This window comes from Canis lupus, chromosome 10 (assembly GCF_011100685.1).
Source record: "Canis lupus familiaris isolate Mischka breed German Shepherd chromosome 10, alternate assembly UU_Cfam_GSD_1.0, whole genome shotgun sequence".
Taxonomy (NCBI): domain Eukaryota; kingdom Metazoa; phylum Chordata; class Mammalia; order Carnivora; family Canidae; genus Canis; species Canis lupus.
Genome location: NC_049231.1, coordinates 2,083,775 through 2,108,088, shown reverse-complemented (window position 1 = coordinate 2,108,088; position 24,314 = coordinate 2,083,775). Strand labels below are relative to the sequence as shown.

At 40.4% G+C, this 24,314-nt stretch overlaps 1 protein-coding gene across 2 annotated transcripts in view; it reads left to right on the top strand.

The window, feature by feature from the left end:
* B4GALNT1 (beta-1,4-N-acetyl-galactosaminyltransferase 1) overlaps positions 1–24,314 on the top strand; it is a 53,129-nt gene that overhangs the window by 2,828 nt on the left and 25,987 nt on the right. Inside the window, exons 2-3 of one of the 2 annotated variants that reach the window (XM_038549806.1) lie at positions 12,317–12,507; positions 16,878–16,954. In XM_038549806.1, coding sequence (XP_038405734.1) covers positions 16,948–16,954 — 7 coding nt within the window. In that variant the 5' untranslated portion in view covers positions 12,317–12,507; positions 16,878–16,947. Of the gene's footprint in view, positions 1–12,316; positions 12,508–16,877; positions 16,955–24,314 lie in introns of those variants that run through there. The other variant, XM_038549807.1, reaches the window with a different exon arrangement.

The following is a 24,314-nucleotide window of genomic DNA, read 5'->3' as shown; positions in this document are numbered from 1 at the left end:
GCACTGAAGACTTCATATATTGTAATTGTCTAACACAGATTATAAAATAATTATGCAGGCAGCCTGGGTGGCTCAGCAGTTGAGCATCTGCCTTCAGCCCGGGTTGTGATCCTGGAGACCCAGGATCGAGTCTCACATTGGGCTCCCTGCAGGGAGCCTGCTTCTCCCTCTGCCTGTGTCTCTGCCTCTGTGTGTGTGTGTCTCTCCTGAATAAATAAATAAAATCTTTAAAAAATAAAAATTAGTTTCTAGAAATGAAAAAAATAACATTTTATTTTTAAAAGATTATTTATTTATTCATGAGACACACAGAGAGAGAGAGAGGCACAGACACAGGCAGAGGAAGAAGCAGGCTCCATGAAGGGAAACCGACATGGGCCTTGATCCCAGGTCTCAGGATCACACCCCGGCCTGAGGGCAGTGCTAAACCACTGAGCCACTCGGCTTCCCAAAAATAACATTTTAAACTAAAAACCAAATAGATAAAGTAACTAAATAGTTTAAAAAGCAATTTATTCTTCGTAGAAGAATTCCAGCTAATAAATGCAGAGGGAATAAATTACTGTTATTATTTTACAATTCCAATGAAATAATTAACCCAGACAATAGTCATCAATGACTGTCAGAAACATTATCTAAGAGGCTTATAGGTGAATTAAGTTGGTTCCATGTGTGTACGCTGATAAAACTTAACATCATGAAAAGAGAAACAACCAAACATTATCTGCTTCTTAATGAGATACAATAGGAAGTACAAAGCATTATCTATGAAGGACTCTTGCCAAAAAACAAAACTCTAAATATAACTATCAGCTTACAGGACATATGAGAAATAGGAAAATATATTGAACAACACTAGCAGGAATGTAATCAAATAAAATAGAATCAATGCCCCAGTTTCTTCAACAAATACATGTAGAGAAAAATGGGGAGGGGAGAGAAGCATTGTGGATTATAAGAGGTTTAGAGATAAACCAACCAGGGGGTCCCTGGGTGGCTCAGCGGTTTAGCGCCTGCCTTTGATGCAGGGCGTGATCCTGGAGTCCTGGGATCAAGTCCCAGTCAGGCTCCCTGCGTGGAGCCTGCTTCTCCCTCTACCTGTGTCTCTGCCTCTCTCTCTCTCTCTCTCTCTCTCTCTCTTTCTCTCTCTCTCTGTGTCTCTCATGAATAAATAAACAAAATCTTAAAAAAAAATACCAACCAGAAGGTCTGAGTGGCTTAGTTGGTTAAGCATCCAACTCTTGGTTTTAGCTCAGGTCATGATCTCAGGTGGTGAGATTGAGCCCCATGTTGGGCTCCACACTCAATGGGGAGTCTGCTTAAGATTCTCTCCCTCTGCCCTTCTTCCTAATCATGTTCTCTCTCACTGTCTTCCTCTCTCTCTGTCTAGTAAATAAATAAATCTTAAAAATATATATGTATCAGGGAACCCTCTTACACTGTTGGTGAGAATGTGAACTGGTGCAGCCACTCTGGAAAACTGTCTGGAGGTTCCTCAAAGAGTTAAAAATAGACCTGCCCGACGACCCAGCAATTGCACTGCTGGGGATTTACCCCAAAGATACAGATGCAATGAAACGCCGGGACACCTGCACCCCGATGTTTATAGCAGCAATGTCCACAATAGCCACACTGTGGAAGGAGCCTCGGTGTCCATCAAAAGATGATGGATAAAGAAGATGTAGTTTATGTATACAATGGAATATTCCTCAGCCATTAGAAACGACAAATACCCACCATTTGCTTCAATGTGGATGGAACTGGAGGGTATTATGCTGAGTGAAGTAAGTCAGTCGGAGAAGGACAAACATTATATGTTCTCATTCATTTGGGGAATATAAACAATAGTGAAAGGGAATAGAAGGGAAGGGAGAAGAAATGTGTGGGAAATATCAGAAAGGGAGACAGAACGTAAAGACTCCTAACTCTGGGAAATGAACTAGGGGTGGTGGAAGGGGAGGAGGGCGGGGGGTGGGGGTGAATGGGTGATGGGCACTGAGGGGGGCACTTGACGGGATGAGCACTGGGTGTTATTCTGTATGTTGGCAAACTGAACACCAATAAAAAAATAAATTTATTATTTTAAAAAATATATATATGTATCAATCAAATGCAATGTAGATCTTGTTTGCCTCCTGAATCAAATTATCTATAGAAAGACTTTTGTGAATCAATTAGGGAAATTTAGATACTTGTTGGATATTATATAGTATCAAGGCATTATTGTTAATTTTGCTGGATGCCATAATGGTGTTATGGTTATGTAAAAAAAATTGTCCTTATCTCTTAGAGATATATACTCATGTACTTACCAATGAAATGGTATAATGTTGGGATCCCTGGGTGGCTCAGCGGTTTAGCACCTACCTTTGGCCCAGGGTGTGATCCAGGAGTCCCAGCTCCTGCAGGGAGCCTGCTTCTCCCTCTGCCTGTGTCTCTGCCTCTCTCTCTCTCTCTGTGTCTCTCATGAATAGATAAATAAAATCTTTAAAAAAAAAAGAAATGATACAATGTCTAGCCTTTGCATTAAAATAATTCTGTGGGAGTCTGAGAGAAATGGTAAGGAGAGAAATGAAACAAAATGACCATATTTTATAATAGTTGAAGCAGGATGGTAAGTACATAGAGACTCATTATACTTTACTTTTGATTGTGTTTAAATTTTTTCATTTACTTTTTTTAAATTTTTATTTATTTATGATAGTCACAGAGAGAGAAAGAGAGGCAGAGACACAGGCAGAGAGAGAAGCAGGCTCCATGCACCGGGAGCCCGACGTAGGAATCGATCCTGGGTCTCCAGGATCGCGCCCTAGGCCAAAGGTAGGCTCCAAACCGCTGCGCCACCCAGGGATCCCTCATTTACATTTTTTTAAAGAACTTGAAAAGCAGATTGGATTTACTTGAAAATAGAATTAATGAATTAGGAAATAGATTGGAAGAAATTATTCAGAATGAAATACAAAGCAACAAAGAGAGGAATATGAAAGAAAATAAGGCGATCCCTGGGTGGCTCAGTGGTTTGGCGCATGCCTTTGTCCCAGGGCGTGATCCTGGAGTCCCAGCTCCTGCATGGAGCCTGCTTCTCCCCCTGCCTGTGTCTCTGCCTCTCTCTGTGTGTGTGTCTCTCATGAATAAATAAATATTTTTTAAAAAGAATGAGAAAAATAAGACATAGAGTAAAGTGAGAAATATAATTGGAATTCAAGAAGGAATAAAAGAGCAAAAATAATGATTGAGCATGTTCCAGAACTTAATGAAAGATACAAATCTACAGATTCAAGAGGTCTACTGAATTTCAAGCAGAATAGGTGAAAAGGAGTCTACACACAGACATATCACAGTGAAACTGGGTAACATAAAGAAAAACAGCAAATCTTAAAAGCATCCAGAGTGTGGGCTACTTGGTGTATGTATTTATTGAAACTCATTGACCTACAACATATAAGGCCTATGCATTTAAGTTTTACCACAATAAAAATAAAATTAGATGAAAAGCAGCCAGAGAACAGATTAGCTTCAGAGGAACAACAGTAAGATTAAGAACTGACTTCTCGGGGATCCCTGGGTGGCGCAGCAGTTTGGTGCCTGCCTTTGGCCCAGGGCGCGATTCTGGAGAACCGGGATCGAATCCCACATCGGGCTCCCTGCATGGAGCCTGCTTCTCCCTCTGCCTATGTCTCTGCCAATCTCTCTCTCTCTCTCTCTCTCTGTGACTATCATAAAAAAAAAAAAAAAGAACTGACTTCTCAATGGTAATGAAAGCCAGAAGACAATAGATGGTATTTGCAGTGTGATGAAAGAACATAACTTCCACTGGAAATGTTATGGCCAGTGAAAATTTATTTCAATAATGAGGGCAAAATACAAATATTTTCAAATCAAACAGAAGTAAAAACCCATGAGGGTATACAATTAGCAAGGTCTCATTAAGGAAAGTCCTAAAAGATGTACTTCAGGCAAAAAAGACAAGGATTCTTGATGGAAGGTCTGAGATGTAAGAGGGAATGAAGTGGAGAATAGGTAAAAATCCTGCATGATCATAGGCAGTATAAAACAATACTTATGTCTTCTGGGAGTTTAATAACTATCAAGATAGAAAAAACACACCAAAATAATACCATACATTGGGAGGTTAATGATTAAAATTAAATTGTTCTAGTTTTCTTGTATTGTCTACAAGGAGGATGTGCTGGTTATCAAACTATGTCTTTCAAGCTTCACATCCACCCTTCTATATATCACAGTGATGCTGGAGCTACTATTCTGAAAAGCGTTTTGTTTTTTTAAATAGACTTAATTTTTTAAAAAGATTTTATTTATGTATTTGAGAGGGGGTGGGAGAGAGAGCACAGAAGGAGAGGGAGAAGCAGACTCTCTGCTGAGCAGAGAGCCCAATGCAGGGCTCAATCCCAGGACCCCAAGACCATGACTTGAGCCAGAGGCAGACACCCAACCAACCGAGCCACCCAGGCACCCCATAAATAGACTTTATTTTTTTTAATTTTTATTTATTTATGATAGTCACACAGAGAGAGAAAGAGAGGCAGAGACACAGGCAGAGGGAGAAGCAGGCTCCATGCACCGGGAGCCGCACGTGGGATTTGATCCCGGTCCTCCAGGATCGCGCCCTGGGCCAAAGACAGGCGCTAAACCGCTGCGCCACCCAGGGATCCCTAGACTTTATTTTTTATGGCTGTTTTAGGTTTACCAAAAAATTGAGCATGAAGTACGGAGAGTTCCCATATAAGCCCTGTTCTCACACATGCACAGCCTCCCCTCCTGTCAACATCCCACACCAGAGTGATACGCTTGTTAAAATCAATGAACCTACTTGACACATCATTATCACTCAAAGTTCACAGTTTACACTATGATGTTCACTCTTGGTGTTATAAATTCCATCAGCTTTGACAAATGAATATTGGCATTAATTTACATTAACAGTCTCATGCACAATAGATTCACTTCCCTAAAAATCTTCTGTGATCATTCATCCCTCCTTCCTCCTACCTAACTCCTGCTAAACCTTGATCTCTTCATTGTTTCCACAGTTTTGGCTTTTCCACAGTGTCATATAGTTGGACTCAAACAGTATGTAGCCTTTTCAGATTACTATTATGCACTTAAGCTTTCTCCATATCTTCTCATGACTTGATAGCCCATTTCCTTTTACCCCTCAATCCATGTCTGGATGCACCACATTTTATTTACCCACTCACCTACTGAAGGACACCTTGGTTACTTCCAGGTTCTGGCAATTATGAATAAAGCTGCCATAAACATCCATGTACAGGTTTTTGTGTGCACATAAGTTTTCCATTCATTTGGGTAAATACCAAAGATCGCAATTGCTAGATTGTATGCTAAAAATACGTTTAACTTTTTTTTTTAAGATTTTATTTATTTATTCATGAGAGACTGAGAGAGAGAGGCAGAGACACAGGCAGAAGAAGAAGCAGGCCCCATGCAGGGAGCCCGATGCCGGACTCGATCCCAGGACCCCAGGATCACACCCTGGACCAAAGGCAGGCACTCAACCGCTGAGCCACCCAAGCATCCCAAAATATGTTTAACTTTGTAAGACTCTGCCAAACTGCCTTCCAAAGTGGCTATACCATTTTGCATTCTAATCAGCGATGAATGAAAAATTCTCTTTGCTCCACATTGGCATTTGGTATTGATAGTGCTCTGGATTTTGGCCATTCTAATAGGTTGTAGTGGTATCTGATCGCGGTTTTAATTTGCAATTTCCTAGAAGCGTATGATGCGGAGTATTTTTTCATATGCTTATTTCCGATTAATATATCTTCTTTGGTGAAGTGTCTGTTCATGTCCTTTCCCCAATTTTTAACTAGGTGTTTGTTTCTTATTGTTGTATTCTTTATTTTGAAAAACTTCCTTTTATCAGACATGTCTTTTGCATATTTTTCTCCCAGTCTAAATGACTTGTCTTCTTATTCTCTTTTCTCGACGTTGTCTTTCAAAAAGCAGAAATGTTTAATTTTAATGAATTCCAGCTTATAATTATTTCTTTCATGGATGGTGTCTTTAGTGTTGTATCTCAAAAGTTATTGCCATACCCAAGGTCACCTTGATTTTCTATATTATTTTTTTAGGAATCTATAGTTTTGCATTTTACACCTAGGTTTATGGTCCCTTTGGAGTTAATGTTTGTGAAGGGTGTAAAATCTGTGTCTAGATCCTTTTTTCCTTTTCTTTTGCATGTGAATGTCCAGTTGTTTCAGCACCATTTGTTGAACATTTTCTCCATTGTATTGCCTTTGCAATCAGTTTCACTTATATGTGTAGGGCTATTTCTGGCCTTTCTATTCTGTTCCATTGATTTATTGGTCTCTTCTTTCACCAATACCACTACACTTTGATTATTGTCATTATAGGAATACTTAACTCAAGTAATGTTAATCTTCTGACTTTGTTCTTATACTCTAATATTGTGCTGGCTATAGTCTTTTGCTTCTCCATATAAACTTTATTTTTTTAAAGATTTATTTATTTATTAATGAGAGACAGAGAGAGAGAGAGAGAGAGACAGACAGAGGGAGAAGCAGGGTCCCTACAGGGAGCCCGATGTGGGACTCAATGCAGGACCCCAGGATCGGGACGCCTGGGTGGCTCATCGGTGGAGCATCTGCCTTGGGCTCAGGCCATCACCCCAGGATCTAGGATCTGGGATCGAGTCCCGCATTGGGCTCCTTGCAAGGAGTCTGTTTCTCCCTCTGCCTGTGTCTCTGCCTTCCTCTTTCTGTATCACTTGTGAATAAACAAATATAATCTTTAAAAAAAAAAGGACCCCAGGATCACACCCTGAGCTGAAGACAGATGCTTACCGCTGAGCCACCCAGGCGTCCCTCCATATAGACTTTAGTATCAGTTTGTTAATATCCACAAAGTAACTTGCTGGTATTTGGAGTGGGAATGTATTGAACAATGTATTGATTAAGTTGGGAAGACCTGACATCTTGGCAATATTAAATCTTCTTAGCCATGAATATGTACTATCTCTCCATTTATTTAATTTTCATTCATTTCTTTCATCAGAATTTTATATTTTCCTCATAAAGATATTATATACATTTTGTTAGATTTATACCTAAGTATTTCACTGGGGGGATGGTGATATAATGGCACTGTGTTTTTAATTTCCCATTTCACTTGTTCATTGCTGGTATGTAGGCAAGCAATTGACTTTCTTCTTTGTTTATTGTGTTAAAATACATATAACATGAAATTTACTACCTTGACCATTTTCAAATGTACAGTTTAATGGGATTAAATACATTCGCATTGTTGTGCACCCATCACCTACCACCCATCTCATAAACCCTTTTCATCTTGTAAAACTGAAACTCCCTGCTATCTTAGAGTGTTCTTATAAACCTTTCATATGCCAAACTGTTGTAAAGCGAAGAAGCAATTATCATTAATTTATATGGAAACCTTTTTGAGTGTTCCTAGACCCAAAAAACAACCTACTAAATCATACCAAATAACATGTGAAACCTAAAATAACACTAAAATATAACAAAAGCAAGAATGATATGATAAATACACAACCTATATAAAATAGAAATAACGCATGTACAGTGTAGTTTCACTTAGGAGAATTGGAAAGAGAGCACTCAGAAACGAAACTGAGAGGGGTTAATCATAGTTAAGTCATTCCTTGGAGGGCAGGGTGGTGGAAAGTATAGGATCACAGAGTATAAGATAGAGAGGAAGAGGTTCATCTATGAATATCTCACCATCGTCCAAATCCATCAGGGCAGACAGATTACTAATGTCTACACTTTCTATGTCTTTCTGCCTCAGTGTCAAAGATCGAGTCTGTCATCTGCTGTGATTGAGATGGCTGATGTGGAAGGCTTGAAATATGACTGTATGCTCGACTGCTTAGCCTCACATATTTTTGTATCATACAATTCTTTGTAGGCATTCAAAACATCCTACAAACCTGTCCTAAACTTACATGCCCTTTCAAAATGAAAAGCATGTGTTTCTGCATTTATTGCAGCACAATCGTAGTGAAAATCTCACACATGTGCCTTACTTTCTGTTCCTGAAGGACTTCACTTTCAGGCCTTTTGCTATTGCATTCACTTTGGATTGATATCCTTTCCTCTTGCAATTGCCTCAGCTTTTCGTCTGTCAGCTCTTGGTCATGGGATGCCCAAAGCGCTTCAATATCACCTTCGTTAACTTTCACAAACTCAGCCCCCTTAGGCAAAGTCACTACTGCCGTATTTACGATCACTTTGAAGACTTTAACATCATTCACTACGTTGGTACAGTTTCTTCCATGTGCCATGCCTAATTGAGACTGTTGGCCTATCCAGAGCATCTCCAAGGTTGGTAATTGCCAATTTTACACTGTAGTCTCCAGATCTCTCTGGAGATGGTTCAGAGTTGCCCGCTCTGCCAGTGGCACTCACAATAAATTGCATCACGTTTTGTATATGGTAAGCCTTAATTGTGGCTGTCAGGCCTGGTCACACAGTTGCAGCAATGATGTCCTATTCAGTGGTAAGAACATAACACAAATGTTACTGCCATACTCAGGAATACCAGGTGGTTAAGCAGCACAACTATCAACAATCAGAAGACACTTATTATGGAGGTTGTTTTCTCTATAGTATATTTCAACAAAAGGACTAGTATCCACTCATATACTCCAAAAAATCACCTGAGTGTTACAACCACTTTGATGTGGACAAAACACAACAGAAAGTGTATTCTTATCAATCCCTTTAAATGCCCTATGATTTTGTGAATGGCACACTAGTAGAGGCCCAAGGACAGCATATCAGTGGTGTTAATAGTAGGCATTAGGGTAAACCTGTCCTTTGATGCCTTGTGTCCCTTAGCCTGCTTTTCTTCTATTAAAATGCATGTCTTGCATAGCAGTTTTTTCCTATGCATTACATTTGTCACAGTTAAACACTTGCTTACACAAATAGCCACCTTCTCTAATTAGTATCTTGAGTTCTCCCAGGAACTTTTCAATGGCTTCGGTATCAGCTAAAGCACTATCTTCAGTACCCTTTAAATTGTGAAGCTGCCCTTGCCTCAAAAACCAACCAAACCAAACCAAAAAAAAAAATAAATAAATAAAAAAAAAAAACAACAACCAACCAACCAAACCACCTATAACTACCTTTAAATTCCACTCTCTCTCTCTCTTTTTTTAAGATGTTATTTATATGAGAGAGAGTGAGAGCATGAACAGGGAGAAGAGGCAGAGGGAGAGGGAGAGGGAGAAGAGGCTCCTGAGCAGGGAGCCTGACGTGGGGCTCAATCCCAGGACCCTGAGATCATGACCTGAGCCAAAGTCAGACACTTTACCAACTGAGCCCCCCAGGCGCCCCTAAATTCAAAACACATTCATTGCCATTATTCAGTGCTTTCAGTTTCAACTTATTAAAAAGACTGATTTATTTCTCCATAAGTTTAAGACAACTGAACACCACATTTTGTATACCTGTAAATTCACTCAAGCAGTAGATTCCACTTTGACTAGTGGATGCCTACTAAGAGAGATCTTTGCTACTAACAGAATCACCAGTAAGTTTAGCACCTTTCAAGATTCTTTCTGTATGTATGCAGTATGAACAGTGGATATATGTGAGTTAAACACACACAGTGTCTTTATATTGTTCAACACAATCAAAACTCTTTTTTTAAAAAAAGATTTTATTTTTAAGTAATTTCTACACCCAGTGTGGGGCTTAGACTCACAACCCCAAGATCAAGAGTTGCACAGCCAGCCAGGGGCCTGCCCTACCCTTTTAAAAGGGTTATTTATTTATTTATTTATTTATTTATTTATTTATCTGTTTGTTTTGTTTTTAAAGATTTTATTTATTTATTTTTAATTTTCTATTTATTTATGATAGTCACAGAGAGAGAGAGAGAGAGAGGCAGAGACACAGGCAGAGGGAGAAGCAGGCTCCATGCACCGGGAGCCTGATGTGGGACTCGATCCCGGGTCTCCGGGATCACGCCCTGGGCCAAAGGCAGGCACCAAACCGCTGCGCCACCCAGGGATCCCTAAAGATTTTATTTATTTATTCATGAGAGACACACCAGAAAGGCAGAGCTATAGGCAGAGGGAGAAGCAGGCTTCCTGCGGGAAGCCTGATGCATAACTCCATCCCAGGACCCCAGGGATCATGACTTGAGCCAAAGGCACCCGCGCTACCACTGAGCCACTCAGGTGCTCCTGTTTATTTATTTTTAAAAGTAGGCTCATTCCCAACATGGGGCTTGAACTCATGACCCTGAGATCAAAAGTTGCATGTTCTACTAACTGAGCCAACAAGGCAGAACTGAGCAGCCAGGTACCCCTCAAAACTCTTAATTACATCCAGTTCTATGCTAAGTGTAACACCCTTAGGAGCTTTCTTAAGCTTTTTTGATACCTTAGGACACATCTTGCTAACGGATGCACAAAATAAATCGAGATAAAGCACAGATGCTCACAGAGTCCAAAATATGGTGGCTTGATACTGAGATGCTCAGTGTAGTTCCCAGGGAAGGAGCTTGGGGGGGCCCCTTTTGCTGGCTTGTATGCTGCCTCTAAAACACCTGCTGCAAAATGAACACTGAACGCTATTTTCATGTTTTGCCTTTTAACTTTCAAAAAGTGGGTGATACCCATACCTCTTAAACAATAACTCCCTATTATCTTCTCCCCTGGCCCCTGGCAACCATTATTATACTTTCTGTCTTTATGATTTGACTATTTTAAGTACCTCATATATAAGTGGACCCATGGTGTTTGTGTTTTTGTGACTAGCTTATTTCATTTAGCATAATGTCCTCAAGGTTTATCCATGTTGAAGCATATTGGAGGATTTATAAGGCTAAATAATATTCCATCGTATGTATATGCCATATTTTGCTTATCCATTTATCCTTCCATGAATACTTGGATTGCTTCCACATTTTAGCCATTGTGAATAATGCTGCTATAAACATGAGTTTATAGCAGCATCTTTGAGATGTATCTCTTTGAGACCCTGCTTTCAATTCTGTGGGATGTGTACCCAGAATTAGAATTGCTAGGTCTTATGGTAATTCTATTTTTAATTTTTTCTGGAACTGTTTTCCAGGGCAGCTATAGCATTTTACATTCCCACCAACAGGGCACAGGAGTTCCAATTTCTCCACATCCTCACCAACACTTGTTGTTTTCTGTTGTTGTTGTTGTTGTTGTTGTTGTTTTTTAATGACTTTTCTTTCTTCTTCTTCTTCTTTTTTTTTTTTTTTTTAGTAGGCTCTAGGCTCAATGTGGGGCTTGAGTTCATGACCCTGAGATCAAGAGTCACATTGTCTACTGACTGAACCAGCCAGACGCTCCTGGTTTGTTTGTTTTTCAAGATTTTATTTATTCATAAATAAAGATTAAGAGAGGCAGAGACACAGGCAGAGGGAGAAGCAGACTTCATGCAGGGAGCCCGATGTGGGATTCGATCTTGCGACCCCAGGATCATGCCCTGAGCCGAAGGCAGATGCTTAACCGCTGAGCCACCCAGGCATCCTGTGGGTATTAATCCTCTATCAGATATATGATTTGCAAATATTTTCTCCCATTGTAAGGTTGCCTTTTTATTCTGTGAATAGTGTTTGGATGTATAATTTTTTTTAAGTTTTCATGAAATTCAGCTTCTCTATTTTCTTTCTTGTTCCCTGAACTTTTAGTGTCATATTCAAGAAATAATTGCTAAATCTAATGTTATGATGCTTTCATCATATGTTTCCTTCTAAGAGTTTTGTTGTTTTAGATCTTACATTTAGGTCCTTGATCCATTTTCAGTTAATTTTTGTATTTTGTGTTAAGTAAGAGTCTAACTTCCTCCTTTTGCCTGTGGCTATCCAGTTTTCCCAGCACTATTTGTTTTAAAAGACTATCATCGCCCTATTAAATAGTGTTGGCATTCTTGTCAAAAATCATTTGACCAGGGCAGCCCTGGTGGCGCAGTGATTTAGAGCGGCCTGCAGCCTGGGGTGTGATCCTGGAGACCCGGGATTGAGTCCCCTGTCGGGCTCCCTGCATGGAGCCTGCTTCTCCCTCTGCCTGTGTCTCTGCCTCTGTGTGTGTGTGTCTCTCATGAATAAATAAATAAAATCTTAAAAAAAAATCATTTGACCATATATGCAAGGTCTGGGCTTTCTGTTCTACTCAATTGGTCTATATGCTAATACTACACTATTTTGATTACTATTGCTTTGTAGTAAATTTTCAAATGGGAATTGTGACACATCTAGTTTCATTCTTCCTCTTTTTTTTTTTTTTAAGATTTTTATCTTATTTGATAAAGAGAGAGAGCCAGAGTGAGGGGAAGAGGAAGAAGCAGGCTCCCCACTGAGCAGGGAGCCCAATACAGAACTCCATCCCAGGACTCTGGAATCATGGCCTGAGCCGAAGGCAGCATGCATCTCTGTCTTGTTCCTGATCTTGGGGAAAAGTTTTCCATCTTTCACCATTTGGTATGAAGTTTGCTGTTGGTTTTTCATATATGGCTTTTATTATGTGGAGGTACTTGCCTTCTATCCCTATTTTGTTGAATGTTTTTATCATGAAAGGGAGTTAAATTTTGTAAAATTCTTTTTCTGTGTCAATTGAGATGATCATGTGTTTTTTTCCCTTTATTTTGCTGATGTGTTGTATTACACTCATTAATTTTCATATGTTGAATCATCCCTACGTTCCTGGAATAAGTCCCACTTGGTCCTGGTGTATAATAATCCTTTTAATATGCTGCTGAATGCTGCTTGCTAGTATTTTGTTGAGGATTTTTGTATCATGTTCATAAGGAATATTTGCAATTTTCTTTTCTTGTAGTGTCTTTTTTTTAAAAGATTTTATTTATTTATTCATGACAGACACACAGAGAGAGAGAGAGAGGCAGAGACACAGGCAGAGGGAGAAGCAGGCTCCATGCAGGGAGCCCGATGCAGGACTTGATCCAGGGTCTCCAGGATCACACCCCAGGCCGAAGGCAGTGCTAAACCGCTGGGCCACCAGGGCTGCCCTTCTTGTAGTGTCTTTATCTGACTTTGGTATCAGGGTTAAGAGGCAGGAAGTGGAACACTACTGTTAAAAAGAAGAATTAAACATACGGCACTGACATAGCAATCAGGTGGCAAGCAATGAGAAAATTATACCAGAGGCTCAAAGGATGGCAACCTATTTGTGTTAGTAGAAAAGACTGTAAATATTGTTTTGGTAAGAAAACAGCAACAATTATGGGTATTTCAAATAGAAGGAATTTAATACAAATAATCATTTACGAAAGTGTCACAAAGATGGAGTAGCAAAAAGAGGAAGATAAGATGACTCAATGATTAGCAGATGCAGGACGTCACTAACTCTAGGGCCAGTAAAATAGAAAGGAAAATAGTATCGCTAGGAGTCCATCATTGCTTGGCTGCTATGGCTGCTTCTGTTGAAACTGGGCTGCCTGAACAGGACTCAGGATCCCATGGCCATCTCTGTCACCACTGCATCTCCCTCTACCACTGTCAGAACCCAACAAGAAACCAGATGTTTAGGAAGTCTGAGAAGTGTAGTTAAAGTATTTCTACTAGTCATTAGAGAGGATGTTCTAAAAAGCTAAATGTGTAGTTCAGAGGCCAAAAATTATCCAGAACATCATGTTATGCAATGACAAAATACTTGATAAAATGTGCCGGCAATAATTTGGACACAGGTCTAAATGTTCTTAAGCTCTAAGGGAAGAGGTTGGAGAGAATCAAATGGCCTGCATGCACTGGCAAATTTTGGCTGTATTACAAGAAAGAGAGGAGCTCAGGGCAGAGTTGGCCTTTTATTTTTGCAAGCAAATGTAAAAGGAAATCATGTGTCCAGAAACATCAGGCCTTGAAGTCCTGGAAGACAATTGCTTCATGACTCAAAATAGTGAGAAATAGAATTGAGAAGGCACTGACGAGAAAGCCTCACTAAATATCCAGCCTCATGGCCAAAAGCAGATAAAGTAGAGAGCAGCATAGGGATGGGGAAGCAAAGAAATAAAGGACACTTAAGAACTATTGCTGGGGGGAGGCCTGGGTGGCTCAGGGGTTGAGCGTCAGCCTCCGGCTTGGGGCGTGATCCCCGAGTCCCGGAATCAAGTCCCACATCGGGCTCCCTGCATGGAGCCTGCTTCTCCCTCTCCCTATGCCTCTGGCTCTTTCTCTCTGTGTCTTTCATAAATAAATAAAATCTTAAAAAAAAAAAAAGAACTATTACTAGGAAAAAACTCTGAATACGGTTAGTAGGAGTAAAATGGATCTCACTCAAAGTATATAGGCCAGAAACTAGGCTTTGTTTGTTTTGTTTTGTGTGAATGCATATGTGTGTGTGAGCATGTTTTTACAATCTTTTATAGGTATAATTAACTTACAACAGACTAAACATATTTAATGTTTACTATTTAAGTTTTAACATATGTATAAAACTATCACCATAATGAAGGGAATGAACAGATCCATCACTCCCAAAAATCTCCTTTAAATTTTTGAAGCATTGCATTTCAAAGAAGCCACAAACTGTCTCTGACAGCTTAAATGTAAAATCACCATAAGGCTTCCAAATTTCTACATATTGGAAGTGGGCTCTAAAATTTGTATGGCACCAAGGAGGGAATATTTTCCAAAGCCCACTTGAGATGTGATCATGGAGGATAAGGAAAAGTAAGCCATCACTCACACCAAAGGTGGACCACAGGTCTTGGAGAAAACAGACAACAATGTTCCTTCAAATAATGGAACCAGAGTAACTCTCCACTGAACAGCAGGAAACTTCACGATGCCTGCCCTTCTGGATGTTAGTATCACTGAGAGTTAGTATCACTGCACTTGGTCCTCTCTTCCACACCTGCTCTACCATGTATTAGGTGTGGTGGTGAGGAGACAAAGAGGAGCCACATCTGCAACTAAGGAAGAAGATTTCATTTTTAAAATTTTTTACTTATTTATTTTGAGAGAGAGCACGTGTGTACAAGCAGCAGCAGGAGAGGGCCAGAGGGAGAGGGAGAAAGAGAATCCTAAGCCCACTCCAAGCCCAGCGCAGAGCCCAACCTGGGCTCAATCTCACAAACCTAAGATCATGACCTGAGCCAAAATCAAGAGCCAGATGCCCAACTGACTGAGCCACCCAGGTGCCCCTAAGGAAGAGGAGAGTTCAAATAACGCTGAGATTTTGGGTTGAACTTGATGCGAGGTTTAGGTGAGAATTTGAGTTCTCTCATTTGGCAGTGCATGGATTACATGTGTGAGTAAAAATAGAATGACAGTTTGGGGATCCCTGGGTGGCGCAGTGGTTTGGCGCCTGCCTTTGGCCCAGGGCGCGATCCTGGAGACCCAGGATCGAATCCCACGTCGGGCTCCCGGTGCATGGAGCCTGCTTCTCCCTCTGCCTGTGTCTCTGACTCTCTCTCTCTCTCTCTCTCTGTGTGTGTGTGACTATCATAAATAAATTTAAAAAAAATTAAGAATGACAGTTTGGTGATCAACAAGGTAGATTCCAGGGACGCCTGGGTGGCTCAGTGGTTGAGCGTCTGCCTGCCTTCGGCTCAGGTTGTGATCCCAGGGTCCTGGGATTGGATCCCACATCGAGCTCTACTACTGGAGTCTGTCTCTTTCTCTGTGTCTCCCATGAATAAATAAATAAAACCCTAAAAAAAATGGCAGACTCCAGTAGAGGCCATGTCATGTGTTCACCAAACTCATTTCATTTTCCTTCTGAACATACAGCTAAACTACCCCCCGAGTCTCTGCTGTGTTTAGCTGCAACTGTGTGACTGAGTTTTGTCCAACTGTGGGTGAAGTGATGTGCACCACTTTCAGGCCTGGCTCTATAAATGTTCTGTGTAATTATCCATGTTCTCTCTTGTCATTCCTTTGTAAACTCCATGGTTCAAAGTAGAAATCATAATATAGTTAGAAAACGTAACTGATTGATAATGGAAATACTGGTATATCAAAATATGTGGAAGCAATGAAAATAAAAGAAAAAAATCCAAATTTGATCAAGAGATAACTACTGATTTAAAGAAAACACAAAGAGGCAGGGTGCCTGGGGGACTGAGTCAGCTGGGTGACCGACTCTTGATTTCAGCTCAAGTCATGATGTCAGGGATTGTGAGATTGAGGCCCCTGCCGAGTGCCGGGTTCAGTGCAGAGTCTGCTTGTCCCTCTCTTTCTGCTCCTCTCTCTCTCTCAAATAAATAAATAAATAAATAAATAAATAAATAAATAAATAAATAAGAAAACACAGAGGGCTTGAGAAACACATTAAAGACATCCTGAGGATGCAATCAGCAAAATCAGACTATGGAAAACAAGGGGGCAGTCATCTAGTTTCTTCAACAAATAAACTGTAAAGAAATAAAAAAAGTTGGTGGAACTGTCTGTAGATTAAAGGAGGTGTTTAAAGAGCTATAACAATCTAACAGAGTATATGGACCAAATGGACTTTTTTGGATTGCGATTCAAAAAAGCCAACCATAATTTTCTCATAAAATAATTATGAGATAGGGGCACCTGGGTAGCTCAGTTGGTTGAGGACCTGACTCTTGGAGATAGAGTCCCTCCTCCCCATTGGGAGGAAGCAGATTCCCCACTGAGCAGTGAGCCCAACGTGGGGATCAGTTGCAGGACCCTGAAATCATGACCTGAGCCGAAGGTAGATGCTTAACCTACTGGACTACCCCGTTGCCCCAATAAATAAATCTTTTTAAAAAATTATGAGTTAATCAGGAAAATGGGAAAATACTGAATATTTGATAATATTAAAAATTATCTTTTTAGTGTATCATGGTATGTGGTAATGTTCTTAAAGAGGCTTTATCTTTTAGATAAGTGTGGAGATACATTTCATATGTGGATGAAAAGATACGATGTCTGAGATTTGCCTCACCATAATCAATGAGTGGTAAGTGTAGTGCAGGGAGATAAGCAAGGGATGAATGAAATGGGTCTAGACATAATTGTTGAAGCTAAGTGATACAGAGGGAGTCATTATAATAGTTCTAACTTTATATATGTTTTGAATTTGTTTTGAATAAAATATTTTGTTTTATTTATTTTTTTAAGATTTTATTTATTTATTTGACACAGAGAGAGCACAAGCAGAGGGAGTGGCAGGCAGATGGAAAGGGAGAAACAGTTTCCCCTGCAGAGCTGGGATCCCAGCAGTTGGGGAGCCTGACGTGGGGCTGGATGGGCTCGATCCCAGGACCTTGGGATCATGACCTGAGCTGAAGGCAGATGGTTAACCAACTGAGCCACCCAGGTGCCCCTGTTTTATTTACTTTTAAGTTTACTTATGTATTTAGGTAATCTCTATACCTAGTAAGGAGCTCGAACTCATGACCCCAAGATCAAGAGCCACACACTCTGAGCCAGCCAGGCGCCCCAATAAAATATATTTTTTAAAGATTTTATTTATTCATGAGAGACACAGAGAGAAAGAGAGGCCAAGACACAGGCAGAGGGAGAAGCAGGCTCCATGGAGGGAGCCCGATGTGGGACTGGATCCTGCGTCTCCAGGGTCACGCCCTGGCCGGAAGGCGGCGCTAAACCACTGAGCCACCTGGGCTGCCCAATAAAATATATTTTTTAAAGATGTTATTTATTTATTTATGAGAGACAGAGACAGAGACAGAGAGACAGGCAGAGGGAGAAGCAGGCTCCATGCAGGGAGCCTGATGTGGGACCTGACCCTGGGACTCCAGGATCGCCCTGGGCCAAAGGCAGACGCCAAACTGCTGAGCCACCCAGGGATTCCCTCCTTCCCTCCTTCCCTCCTTCCTTCCCTAAAATATTTTTTGAAACAGCCTTTAAATAAGTACAATTTTTGCCCAGTAATTATACTCATATGGATATATTTACACATGCACACATGTACAATATAATAATCTTTTGTAATAACAAAAGATTAGGGAGAAATAATTTTAATCAAAACAGTGATGGTGGAAAAAATGATGGAATGTTCCTAAGTAAAATAATATGCAACCACAAAAACAAAGGAGAAAGTTCTACATATGCTGCTATTGAAAAGTCTCTAAGGGGAATATAATTCCTATTTACTAAGGGAAATAAAAACAAACTGATTAACAGTGATTTAATATCCTATATTTGCCTGTGAATGAAGGAAACGGTAAATAAGATTCTCTAGTCTTGTGAACCACAAAGAAAGGCTGGCAGGACACACAAAAAACAAAGAGCAAAGTTACCTGTAGGGATGGGAACTGAGCAAGTTGGAGAGAAGTTCAGGAGGGAGAATTTTCATTGTGCACCTTTTTATACTTGTCTTTTGAATCATTATTCAAAATAATGGAAGTATTATCCATTTTGGAAGTATATAAAGCATTCAAGGAGGCTCCTGGGTGGCTCAATTGGCTAAGCATCTGCCTTAGGCTCAGGTCATGATCCCAGGGTCCTGGGATGGAGCCCTGTGCCAGGCTCCCTGCTTCCCCTCCCCTCTGCTTATGAATGCACTCTTTCTCTCTCTCTCTCTCTTTCTCTCTCTCTCTCTCTTTCTTAAATAAATAAGTAAAATCTTAAAAAAATAAAAGTCATTTAAAAAAAGAATTCAAATACCCATAAAAACTTTGTGATACCTAAAGTGTTACTTGATGAGAAATTTATAAAGGATGATTATAAAATCGGAAAAGCCAAAAATGAATGAGCTAAGCCTTATTTCAAGAAGTTGAATTCAGGGATAGCTGAGTGACTCAGCAGTTAAGCATCTGCCTTTAGCTCAGGGCGTGATCCTGGAGTCCCAGGATCAAGTCCCACATCAGGCTCCCTGCATGGATCCTGCCCTCTCTCTGCCTCTTTCTCATGAATAAATAAATAAAATCTTTAACAACAACAACAAAAAGTTGAATCCAGTTATAAAATAAATCAAATAAATAAATAAATAAATAAATAAATAAATAAATAGGCAAACCAGCCTTGGGGGTATAATGTAGAGCAGAGTAAATATAGCTAATAATACTATATTATATATTTAAAAGGTGCTAAGAGAGTAGACCTTAAAATCCCATCACAAGAAAAAATTTGTAACTATGTGTAGTGATAAATATTGTAACTAGACTTGCTGTGGTGATCATTTCACAATGTATGAAAATATTGAATCATTATATTTTATGCCTGAAACTAATATATGTCAATTATATCTCAATTTAAAACGCATAAATAACATCAAATCAAGCTGCCAAAAAAAAAAAAAAAAAGAAGGAAGTAAGATAAAGATTAGGGTGGAAATAATTCTAAAATTTGTATGTATGGAACCACAAAAGACCCTGAGTAGCCAAAGGAATCTTGACAAAAAAGAACAAAGCCGGATATGTCATGCTTCCTGCTCTCAAACTATATTGCAAAGCTGGTTTTTATGCCAATCAAAACAGTATTGGCATAAAAACAGACACAGAGATCAATGAAACAGAATATAGACCCCAGAAATAAAGTCACACATATATGGTCAATTAATTTATGACAAAGGAGCCAAGAATACACAATGGGGGTAGGACAGTCTCTTCAATAAATGGTGCTGGGATGGACAGCGACAAGCCAAAGAATGAAACTAGGGACACCTAGGTGGCTTGGGCAGTTGAGCATCTGACTCTTGGTTTCTGCTCAAGTCTTGGTCTCAGGGTTGTGGGATTGAGCCCCAAGTTGGGCTCCCCGCTCAGCATGGAGTCTGCCTGTCCCTCTCCTTTTGCTCCCTGCCACTCAAATAAATAAATAAATAAATAAATAAAATCTTTAAAAAAAAAAAAAAAGAATGAAACTAGATCATTATCTTACACCATACACCAAAATTAACTCAAAATGGACTAAAGACTTGAATGTAAAACCTGAAATTATGAAACTTCTAGAAGAAAATATAGGCAATAAAAACTTGACATCAGTTATGATGTTGAAGTTTTGGATCTGACTCCAAAAGCAAAGGCAATAAAAGTAAAAATAAAGAAGCAGGACAATACCAAACTAAAAGGCTTCTGCACGGCAAAGGAAACCATCAACAAAATGAAAAGGCATCCTACTGAATGGTGAAAAAAATTGCAAATCATGGATCTAATAACGGGTGCTGAGCTAACAAATAAAAGTTATTTTACCAGCCAAAAAATAGGCTTATTCCAGCAATAGCAGAAAATTACAATTCAGAACAAGAAAGCTGTGGCAAAAACCATCTGCTAGTCCAACAAAGGAGAGAAATGTTATTTTATTGAGGAGGGAGTTGGGAGAGGTTGTTTTGAACAAAACTACATTGGAGAAAGGCAGGAGTTCAGGGTGATACTGGTTTCTCATTGGCTGAGTTGCTGGGGTCAGTTTCTTGTAGGAGAGGCAACTCACATCCTTTCCTGTTGGGTCCTGTAACAGATGATTTTTTCCTTGTTGGCATCTGTTGGGGGTCCTTAATGGAGGTTCTTAAGGTTGAGAGGTATGGCCTGAGAGCTCCCCCTTCTGGTCTCCCAACTCCATTTTAATAAAGTTTCCCTTGATTACTTTTCACATTTTCCCCTTTTGATCATGATCTTTCTCTAAAAGCATCACCGATAAAGAGTCAGGTTTTCTTTCTTTATTTAAAAAAAAAAGATTTTATTTATTTATTCATGAGAGACACAGAGAGAGAGGCAGAGACACAGGCAGAGAGAGAAGCAGGCTCCCTGCAGTGAGCCAGGTGTGGGATTCAGTCCCAGAACCCCAGGATCCCGACCTGAGCTGAAGGCAGACACTCAACCACTGAGCCACCCAGGTGTCCCCAGGTTTTCTTAATTTAGTGGCCTTTTGTCCTTCAGTGCCAGGAAGGGCCTTTCCTGCATGTCATGTCCCATGGTGGAGGGAAATTGTACAGATTGGAAACCTGCTGAGGTCACATTCAAGTAACAAGTAGGGGTAGGAGGGAGAATTCTCAGGCACTTCCCATCTATAGTCCTTTTAGATCACAAAAATTGGAAATCATCTCCTTATTGGGTACCCCATTTTTACAATGGTTTGACGCAACAAGTACAGACTCAAAATTAACACAATTCCATATTGTATGATGGTTCTAAACCAGGACCCTAGGACTGAAAGTAGCCAAATGAAAACATTTATTGGCACTTACTCTGACTTAGGGGATGAAAGGTCTCCCTACACAGGCAAACTTGGAGTCATGCATGCTTCCTGAAAGTCCCTGCTGAAAGTGGCCGTGAACACAGAATTGTGAATGTTGCGAGAGTGACTGAAAGAAATAACCAAGTGCATTTAGGGAGATACAGCATAGATATAAATATGAAGTAATAACTGATTAACTTTTTCCAAAACCACAAACTTTAAAGGTATTTTTAAAAAGATTTTATTTATTTATTCACAAGAGACACAGAGAAAGGCAGAGACACAGGCAGAGGAAGAAGCAGGCCCCATGCAGGGAGCCCGATGTGGGACTCAATCCCGGTTCCCAGGATCACATCCTGGGCTAAAGGCGGCACTAAACCGCTGAGCACCCAGGCTGCCCATTTCAAAGGTGTTTTAAACAGTATTGTTATCTCAAAACAACCAATTGGAGCCAAATGTGTTATCAAATAATACAGTCTATAAAGTTAAGTTCAGAAACCATGAATTTGGTTAAGAATCCAGAATCAACTAAATAGTTCAAGGTGAGGAGAAGAGACTTCTATAAATCCTGAACCTTCTAACTGGCCTGGTGCAGACATCTTAGAAAAGCTGTCTCAAGTCAGTTGTGGTCTGCTTCAATTCCAGAAAATCTTTATTTTCAGGTTGCCAGTGGATGTGCAGGTCTGGTCATGGTTTGATGGTGCTTTCTTTAGATATGTTATGCAAATCAGTCTATTCCCTGGAGCTTGATGGCACAAAGTTTGGTTAGCAGTACTTGAAAGGAGCCTTTCCAGTGAGGTTGAAAAGAGTCTTTTTGAAGGTATCTTTTCCTTTTTTTTTTAAAGATTGTATTTATTTATTCATGAGAGACACAGAGAGAGAGAGAGAGAAAGCAGAGATAGGCAGAGGGGAAAACAGGCTCCACGCAGGGAGCCCAACGCGGGACTCGATCCTGGGACTCCAGGATCACGCCCTGGGCTGAAGGCAGGCACCAAACCGCTGAGCCACCCAGGAATCCTGAAGGTATCTTTTCCAATGACAAAATCTCCAGGTTGCAAGGTGTGATGCTTAAGGTCTTTTGTCTCCTGGGAGTGTGCTGTGAAAAGAGTGCTCTATCAAAACATGGTTATTTTTTTTCAAAGCATAGTTATTTTTAAGAGAAGCAATTAGGCCTTTACAATATTAAAGTATATCTCTCTTTTTAAATTATTTTAAAAATGTATTTATTTGAGAAAGAGCATGAGCAGAAGAGAGAAGGAGAACTAGGCTCCTACTGAGCAGGAAGCCCAAGATGGGGCTTGATCCCCGGACTCTGGGATCATGACCTGAGCTAAAGGCATACACTTAACTGACTGAGCCACCCAGGTGCCCCTGAAGTATATCTCTTTTTATCAACTATGGGTCAAAGGAGGCAGAGGCCAAGTACATTGGAAATGCTGTGACCGTATCAGAGGCTGAGAGTCTAAAAATTCCAAAGAAGTTAGATCTGAGTTTTAGAAGAACCAACAGCAGTGCTTCCAGCCAAGGTATTTGGAGGGTCTCTGCAAATTTTGCCAGTTGGGTCTTAATAGCGTCATTAGTGTGTTCGACTAACCATGAGGATTGAAGATGGTGTATGCACAATGAAAGTGTCATAAACCCAGCCAAGCAGCGCAGACTCAGCAAAGCACCTGACCAGTAAAATGGATTCCCCAATCACTATGAAATTCTGGGGGGCTCCCCAAGTAGATAACACCTTATTGAACAGAATTTTAGTTACAAAAGAAGCTGTGGCCTGTGTAAAAGGGAAAACTTCAGTCCCATGAGAAAACATTCAAACTATGACTAAGCTATATTTATAACCATGAGAAGGGGAGGAACTGTATGAAATCCATTTGCAAAACCTCAAATGGTCCATAGGGTGGCTCAAAGTATCTGGAAGAAGGGTAAAAAAACAGTCTCCCTAGATGGTATTATGGACAGGTGGGACAAGCAAGGCAGACACATTTTATAGGTTTATTAATATTTTTTAAAGATTTATTTATTTAGGGAGCAGGAGCGCGGCGGGAACGCGGAGGGGGCGGCCGCCAAAAAAAAGAAAAAGATTTATTTATTTATTTATGATAGACAGAGAGAGAGAGAGAGAGAGAGAGAGACAGGAGGAGGGAGAAGCAGGCTCCATGCCGGAAGCCAGACGGGGGACTCGATTCCAGGACTCCAGGATCGCGCCCTGGGCCAAAGTCAGGCGCTAAACCGCTGAGCCACCCAGGGATCCCCCTTATTACTATTTTTGCACCGATATTAGCTCACTAATGCTGTCATTTTGTCAGTAAGCCAATGGTTTAATGTATGTACAGTGGTAACTAGTGGGAATTTTAGAATTCTGGTGGGGTCAGGTTGTTATTTGATCCAAATCCAAGTTCTCTCTTTCTATTGAGCCAATAGTTCTTAGATTCCCAATATTATTTTTCCTTTTCTGGGGCCAATCGTTGGGCATCTCTGGTCAGTTTTTCCAAGTTATCATTTAGAGAACATCCCTTTGGACCATGACAGAGGTTTGGCTATTGGCTTCCTTGAGAAGAGCATTTTTGGTAGAAATATCAGCAAGGTGGTTTCCCTTGGCCTCCAGGGATTTGAGTCTGGAATGCCCTGGAAGTTTAGTAATAGAGCAACTGCAAAGGCACCTAATAAATTTTGGACATAGAAAAAAAATTGGACATAGGGTCCATTTTTAATTTTACCCCCCATTGGAGGTAAGGAAACCTTATGCTTCTGTAACATTCCAAAATCATGAGCTACCCCAAAGGCGTACAGACAATGGTGATTGTACCCCTGGCTAAGGTATAAGCCCAAGTTAGGGCGCATACCTCAGCTTATTGAGCCAAAGTAGCCAGAGGGAAAGGTGCTGCCTGAATAACTTCAAAAGGAGCTACAGTAGCATGTGCGGCTTGATACTTACCATTTTCATCCTTTAAATAAGAGCCAGCAGTAAACCATGAAAAATCTGCTGTGGTGAGAGGAGTTTCCTGTAAATTGTCACAGGGAGTCCAAAGGTGATCTGTCAGCATTATCATTGGTGAAGGAGGGGAGAACAGCAGGGTTAAGCTTCTTGCAGCAAGAAAGCGCTCTGTGAGGGACCGTTGGCAGGAGGATGTCCCAGAAGGTGGGATGCTGGGTAGGGGGAAAATTCGGGAGGACCTCCACTG